A 7,556-nucleotide genomic window follows, 5' to 3' on the forward strand; every position below is an offset into this window, starting at 1 on the left:
ATTTCTTTTCCCTTCTGCCGTCAAACGTGGCCCAGCTTCGCTCCCAGAAGGCCTCGGAGCACGACTAACGGGAGTGACAGAGCGCTTTACGACAGTTGCTTTGTGGCAGCACCAGAGGAGAAAGATGGCGGCCACCTTAGTAGCTAGAGGAGCGGGTCCGGCACCAGCCTGGGGGCCGGAGGCCATTACCCCCGACTGGGAAAACCGGGAAGTCTCCACAGGGGTGAGGAAGGACTCGGGGTTCAGGAGATGTGCGCACGTCTGAATGCGATGGGAGGACAGGCCTGGGAGCGTTGGGAGGCCTGGGGGGCGGGGGCGGGAGGTGGTCTGGGATGTGCTGGAGGCCGAGGGAGAGGTGTCCCGAGGATGCGTGGTGGTAGGACGGGGAAGGCAGGCGCAAGTGTGGAGTTCTGGAAACTTGCGCGACACAGGCCAAGGCTGGGATGAGCCTGTGGGGTTTTGAGGGTTGGAATTCTGGTATTTTGCGGGTCGTTGAGGCCCCTCTGAGACTTGACAGTGGGTCCCTCGTACTCTAGGGGCTGGATAGGGGGATCATTGTTTGCTTGTGCTGGAGAATGCGAGCAGGCCCAGACTCACCGCTTTCTCTTCTTTCCCAGACCACGATCATGGCCGTTCAGTTTGACGGGGGCGTGGTTCTGGGGGCCGATTCCCGAACAACCACTGGGTGAGCTCAGGACGGACGTGGGAAAGGTCTTCCTATCTTTCTCTTCCTTCCATGCCTGCCAGCCCATCTTTACCCTCCGCACTCAGCTGCGGGAGGGAGGTTTCTCTCCTCCCTGGAGATAAGGATTTGTTCCAGCTTCTGCAACTCGCCCGTAGGTGCAATGCTTGCAGAAGTCTGTCCTCCAGACTGCTTCAGTTTGGATGAGAACAGGAAATAGGGGACGCCCTATTCCCGAGGCCAGAGGGAGTAGATAATAATGGGATGGAGGTGGGAGACAAGTGGGGTCCTTTCTCTCACTATCCTGTCATTCTGCAGGTCCTACATCGCCAACCGGGTGACTGACAAGCTAACCCCTATTCACGATCGTATCTTCTGCTGCCGCTCAGGCTCTGCAGCTGATACCCAGGCTGTAGCTGATGCTGTTACCTATCAGCTTGGTTTCCACAGGTGCTTGTGGGCTGGGAAGAAACAAGTATGGGAAGGGAGCTGGGATGGTCTGACTTCTAGGTCCTGATGATGCCCTCCCTGTGACTCCCCTCGTCTTCTAGCATTGAGCTGAACGAGCCGCCTCTGGTCCACACGGCAGCCAGCCTCTTCAAGGAGATGTGTTACCGATACCGCGAAGACCTGATGGCAGGAATCATCGTTGCAGGCTGGGACTCCCAAGAAGGAGGGCAGGTCAGTTGCTTCCCGCCCCTGGAGTCTTGGGGCCATGCCTTTGATCTTCTCCCCACCCCAGCCGTTTTCTGTTTGCAGCCTCTACCTCACTATTAACTCTTCCCAGATCAGTCCCACAGTGGACAGGTGAATGTACATGTGTTGTGAGGAGGGTACAACTGATGACTCTTTTCCTCCCTCCACCTGGCAGGTGTACTCGGTGCCCATGGGGGGGATGATGGTAAGACAGTCCTTTGCCATTGGAGGCTCCGGAAGCTCCTATATTTATGGCTATGTCGATGCTACCTACCGGGAAGGTATGACCAAGGAAGAGTGTCTACAATTCACTGCTAACGGTGAGAACGGGTTTCTGGGCCTGTGAGCTTCAACCCCCCTACCCACGCCAGTCCAGTTTTCATCATTCCTTGCAGTGATGCCAGCAGCCAACTCTGACCCCCAACTTTTTTTTTATCCACAGCTCTCGCTTTGGCCATGGAGAGGGATGGCTCCAGTGGAGGGGTGATCCGTCTGGCATCCATATCAGAATCAGGGGTAGAGCGGCAGGTACTCTTGGGAGACCAGATCCCCAAATTCTCCATTGCCACTTTACCGCCTCCCTGAACCCTGAGATTCTAGGGTCCAGTAAGAGGCATCCCATACTGACCCCAAATTCAATAAACAGTTTGTCAAAAAGACTCTGTGTGCTTTGGGGTTCTTTTTTTTTTTTTACTTCAAGCCCAAACTTGTCTGGTCCACTACAGTTTGTACAGACCACTGCTCTGAGCTCTGGGGGCATTGGAGAGGAGCCTTTACAGGGGGGTTTTCAAACTCTTTCTTCAGGCCACCTTCCCCCATATTTCCTTTCCTCTACTAGATCCAGCTCCTTGTGACACCAGACTGTAGTTTATGCGGAACTACCAACAAATGATCCTATCCCCACCCCTGTTCAAGCCCGAGGTAGAACTCAGGATTCTGACTGAGACTAAGGTCTCTTCCCCTTAGCCTGCCTCCTGCCTGTCATCATGGGAGGCTACTGGCTCTAAGGCCAGAAAGACTCCAGATCTCCTCTGACTCAGGCTCATGGTCCCCTCTCTCCAAACTCACCTCTGTCACCTCATCTTGTCAGGAGCAGCTGTGTGACTTCCTTGGCTTTTGGGAGAAAGGTGTTTGCAATTGGAGCTTCAGATGGACAATGGGTGGGAGAGGGCAGCCACAGAGAGTGCGGTGGGCCAGTTCTGGAAGCCACCGTTCCCATGGGGAGTGTAGTGATATGTCGGCCTTCAGCCCCTTAGATGGGAGGCAGAGAGTGGATTCTGGCCCCTCCATGGCTGTCTCCACTCAAGCCAGGGCCCTAAGTGAGCAAAGTGGTTGACAGTGACCAACATTCTTAATCCTGTCCCAATCTTCTTTTCTCCCCACTATGGGCCAGGGAACTGAATAAGCTACATTTGAAAACTTTGCTCTAGAATATAATCCTGCCCTGTAGAGGGATAGTATCTGATTAAGTGAAAAAGAGCAGAAAAGAATCTCTGTCCTCAAACCTGTACTTCAAACTTAAAGTAACCAATAGAGAACTTCTGATTTTCCTGCAAAACCTGTTCTGGTCCTCCCTGCCTTAGGGCATCTTTGATTCCTTTCTTTCCCGTGTACTCCACATTCAGTCTAACAGTAAGTCCTAAAACTCTCCAAAAGTACATCTAGAATCTATCTGCCTCTCACTGCGCTGCCTTGGGCCAAGCCATCTTCATCTCTTGCCTGGAGGATGGCAACACCCTCTCCTACATGGCCTTACTGCTTCCATACTTGATCTCCAATCTTTTCCAGGTACAGCAACTAAGGTAATCTTTCATTGTAAGTGAAATCATGTTGTTTCCCTGCTCACAATTCTTCAGTGGCTTACCATTCCATCTAGAATGCTATTTTAACCCCTTACCATGGCCTAGAAGACTCAGCAGTTCCCCTCAATCTTGCCACTCCAGTCACTGGCTTTTTTCCCTAGAACCTAAGAGGTTTTGCACTTAATAGTTACTGGTGTGGGGTTTTTTTTTTGCCTGAGACTACTCTGCTGATTTTTTTAAAAATTATTTTTTAGAGCAGTTTTAGGTCCACAACAAAATTGACCGGAAGATACAGAGATTTCCCATAACCTTGCTGCCCCCATATGTGGGGGGCACATATGCATAGCATCTCCCACTATCAGCATCCTGCACTGAGTGGTACACTTTTTACAGCTGATGAGCCTACATTGACACATCATTCAGGTCTCAGCTCTGAATGGCACCTTATCAGAAAGGCCTTCCCTAACCACCTGAAATTTAAGAAACAGCCCCCCGCACCACCTCTTCCATATTAGCCTGTTTAATTTTCTTCATAGCAGCAGTTATTGCTATCTCATATTGTCGTGTTTCCTTGTTTACTTATTGTCTACCTCCTCTATTAGGAAGTAAGGTCAGTGAGAAGAGAGAATTCTTTCTGTTTGTTCACTGATATATCCTCAGTGCCTAGTAGAGAGTGGACACTGAACGAACATGACAGCCCTGTCTGCTGTCCTGCCTAGCCCCCAGCCTCTCCAAACTGCTCTCACCACACTCAGCTCTGCAGTTTGATTTCAGCAAACTTCCAGCTAGCCACAGCGGGGCTCTTCATTAGATCAGCTACACCGTATTCACCAATTCTATGTCCCTACTCCCACCCAATTCTGCACTTCCCACCTCAGCCCCTTAACCAAGTCTACTCCCCATCTACTCTTCCACCCCAACATACATGCACATACACAGAACATTTGGCAACTCTGAATATATTTAATGAGAAGATCATGAGGGACTTGGGGGAGCCAGAAATGAATCACTGAGAAGCGGGGAGAAGGAAGGTTGCCAAGGCTTCCTAGAAGTTCAGCCCCTGGTTGTCCCCTTCAAATGGTAGAGTCATTGGCTGATGCTATGTCATGCAGCTGGTGGCGGAAGGAGAGCCGGGCTTTCCTGCTGAAGTAGGCACTAGACCCTAGGGAGGGCATCCCTCCCTCAGTCATGATGGGGGCTATCACTGGGCTGGGATCTGGATCTGGAGGGGCAGCTGGATCCAGACCTAAAAGGGAGATTGAAAGAAGAAGGGAATTGTGAGTCTGGATCCCTTTTACCCCGACACCACCACCCTCAGTGAGGAGGAAAAAGGCCAGGGAAGATATCTGAGGGTCCTGGGTGAATGTTGGTGGCATCAGCAGGGAGAGGGAGAGGAGTCCTTGAGAGAGCAGGCCTGTGCAGTTGCAAAGGACCCCACACTCAGAAGGGCCCCATGATGAGTGTACTGCTCTACTCTCGTCATCTTGAAATTCTTAATCATTTTTTTAATATAGGGTCCCACTTCTGCATTTTGCATTGGGCCCCACAAAGTATTTAGCCAGCTCTGTGGGGAAGTCATAGACCCACCTCCCATCCAGGGAAACAGACTATCCTTTTCCCTTCACTGGGTTAAGCATTTACCTTTCTCCCAGTGCAGTTTATAGCTTCCTGATGCCCCCCTTTTCCCCCCATACCTGCTCCTCTTTCAGTCCCCCGCTGTCTCCGGCACACACACCATGGGAAACACCATGCCCCCTTGAGACCCATCTCAACAGTGGAGGAGACCAGGGTGTTGGGAATGGCCAGGAGGGCCCCAGGAGAAAGGGTGTGGTTTCCAAGCCCCACTGTGGGCAAAACTACCACTTAGCCTCAGACCGCCTGGTGATTAGAGGCGCCAGGAGATGGAAGGGGGAGAAGAGGGTGGAGGGATACCCCACTCAAACACCTGTCCTTTTGTGCCCTCTTAATTTGGGGGCTCTCTTGAACCTTGTGGAGAAGCAGGAGACTGAGACGGGTGGCATGGCAGAGACACGCAGAGGGGCTGGGACATACAGGTGCAGTGAAAATTCACTACAGCCATGCTGGACATCTTGGTGCCAGCCGGGACACTGCTGGGGACTCATTTGTATTTTCAAGTGAGAATTCCCAAGATGTAAAGTTTTAAAAAATAGTCCTTTTTTAATTTTAATTTTATTTTATTTAGAACAGGAAACTTTATCAGTCAGGGAAATATTATGTTCTCATTAAATGATACAGTAGCTCTTGTCCCCTTTTATGAAGATAATGAGTTGTAATTGATTAATTATGCTGTGCCAGGTAGATTCTATGGACTTGCACATGTTATCTTTATCATGTCAGTGTTCCTTTGAGGCAAGTGTTATTACTATCTGATTTTAGAGGCGAGGAATCAGAGGCACTGAGAGACTCGGTAACTTGCCCAAGGCACACAGGCAGTTCTCAGCAGGGCAGGAACTCACCCTCACTCCCATCAGTCTGACTCCAGAGTTCACTTTGCTTGCCACCACACTGAGCTTCCCAAGCATGTCCCTGGCAGGCTTTGAGGTCCTCAGCCAGGCAGGGAAGGTGCCCAGAGCCTGGGCTGGGAGCCGCAGGTCCACCCTAGACAAGGATTCTAAATGCCCTTTAGTGAAGCTGCACTAGATTATTCCCTTATGATGTGGGTGAGAAGGGTTGGGAAGCACTGCTGACTATATTGCCTGACTGAGACAGAAATCTGTTTTCTGTTTTTAAATTAACTTTATTTATTGAAGTAAAAATTTACACATAATTTAATACACACGTCCTAGTGTACAGTTCTATGGGTTTTGACAAGTATAGACACCCAGGTAATCACCACCCCAATCAAGATACAGGACTGCATCACAGAGTTCCCTCACAAGTCCTTTCACAGTCAATCTTTTCCCCGCCCCCTGCCACAGGCAACTACTGATCTGATTTCCACCACTGTAGATTGGTTCTGCCTGCTTCAGAACTTTGTATAAATGGCAGCATATAGTATTACTCTTTTGTGTCTGACTTCTTGCAGCATCATGGTTTTGAAATTCGCTCATGCTGCATGCATTAGCAGTTTTGTTTTGTTGTGTGTGTGTTTTTTGGGGTTTTTTTTGGTATCAACTTTATTAAGAGAGAATTCACACATCATAAAATTCACCCTTTTTAACCTTCTGTCCAACATTTAGCAAGGCTGCAGTGGTAGCAGCTGCTCTTTGAGCTTCCCTGTGCTGCCAAAGAGGACAACAAGAAGAAAAATGCCAGAAAGTTGGCCTAGAAAGACAAAGACCCAGTGAAAAAATCTGGGGGCGAGGCCAAAAAGAAGTGACCCAAAGCGAAAGTTGGGGACAAGCTCAATAGCCCAGCTTCATTTGACAAAGCAACGTATGACAAACCAACTCTGTAAGGAAGTTTCCAACTATAAGCTTATAACCTTGACTGTTGTCAGGACAGCCCTAGGAGCTCCTTAGTAAGGACTTATTAAATTAGTTTCAAAGCACAGAGCTCAAGTCATGTACCAGAAACACCGAGGGTGGGGACGCCCCAGCTCCTGGCGAAGATGCATGAACAACAGGTCCCGCCAGCTGTACATTTTGAAAAATAAAACTTTATTAAATAAAAAACACCCTTTTAAAGCATACAGTTCAGTGGTTTTTAGTGTAGTCACAGAGCTGGGCAACCGTCACAACCAATTTTATAACAATTTTATAACATTACCCTCAAAAGAAAGTCTATACCCATTAGCAGTCACTCCCCTGTCCTTCTCCCCAGCTACTGGCAACCACTAATCTACTTTCTATCACTATGGATTTATTCTTCTGGACATTTCATACAAAAGAGTCATACATAATGTGGTTCTTTTGTGTCTGGTTTATTTCACTTAACATGTTTTCAAGATTCATCCATGTTGTAGCGTATCAGGACACCGTCCTTTTTTATGGCTGAATAATATCCGACTGTAGAGATTAAACCACATTTTGTGTGTCTATTGATTAGTTGATTGACATTTGGGTTGTTTCTAGTTTTGGATTATTTGAGTAATATTACCATGTGCATTCATATACAAGTTTTTGTGTGGACACGTTTTCAGTTCTCTTGGGTATATATGTAGGAGTGGCATTGCTGGGCCATATGAAAACTCTATGCTTAACAGTTTGAGGAACTTTTCCAAGGTGACTGCACTATTTTATATTTTATGCACTTTTATTGCTAAATAATATAGCCTATATACCACCAATTAATCAAAATAAAAAAACTTCTGCTCTTTAAAAGGCACCATTATTTTATTTAAAAATTTTAAAATTTATTTATTGATTTTTTGGGGGGAGTGGAAGGGAAAAAAAAACATTGATTTGTTGTCCAAC

At 48.1% G+C, this 7,556-nt stretch overlaps 2 protein-coding genes across 3 annotated transcripts; one reads left to right on the forward strand and one right to left on the reverse strand.

The window, feature by feature from the left end:
- The first annotated feature begins 95 nt into the window (after positions 1-95).
- Positions 96-2,035, forward strand: PSMB6 (proteasome 20S subunit beta 6). 2 transcript variants are annotated; one of them, XM_070392903.1, is made up of 6 exons: positions 96-223; positions 618-685; positions 1,001-1,132; positions 1,234-1,363; positions 1,554-1,698; positions 1,821-2,035. In XM_070392903.1, the coding sequence occupies exons 1-6, from the start codon at positions 125-127 to the stop codon at positions 1,961-1,963; spliced, it is 717 nt and encodes a 238-aa protein (XP_070249004.1). In that variant the 5' UTR covers positions 96-124; the 3' UTR covers positions 1,964-2,035. The 2 variants fall into 2 exon arrangements, with proteins under 2 accessions (XP_070249004.1, XP_070249005.1); XM_070392904.1 differs by having other exon boundaries at positions 1,786-1,953.
- Positions 2,036-4,253: 2,218 nt separating this feature from the next.
- CUNH17orf114 (chromosome unknown C17orf114 homolog) lies at positions 4,254-4,947 on the reverse strand. Its single transcript, XM_070394647.1, has 2 exons — positions 4,875-4,947; positions 4,254-4,426 (listed from the first exon to the last, which is right to left on the reverse strand). Exons 1-2 carry the CDS (start codon positions 4,945-4,947, stop codon positions 4,254-4,256), a joined length of 246 nt encoding a protein of 81 aa, XP_070250748.1.
- Positions 4,948-7,556: the final 2,609 nt, after the last annotated feature.

Source organism: Myotis yumanensis, unplaced genomic scaffold (assembly GCF_028538775.1).
Source record: "Myotis yumanensis isolate MYYU_CA2020_CCGP unplaced genomic scaffold, mMyoYum1.0.hap1 SCAF_16, whole genome shotgun sequence".
Classification (NCBI taxonomy): domain Eukaryota; kingdom Metazoa; phylum Chordata; class Mammalia; order Chiroptera; family Vespertilionidae; genus Myotis; species Myotis yumanensis.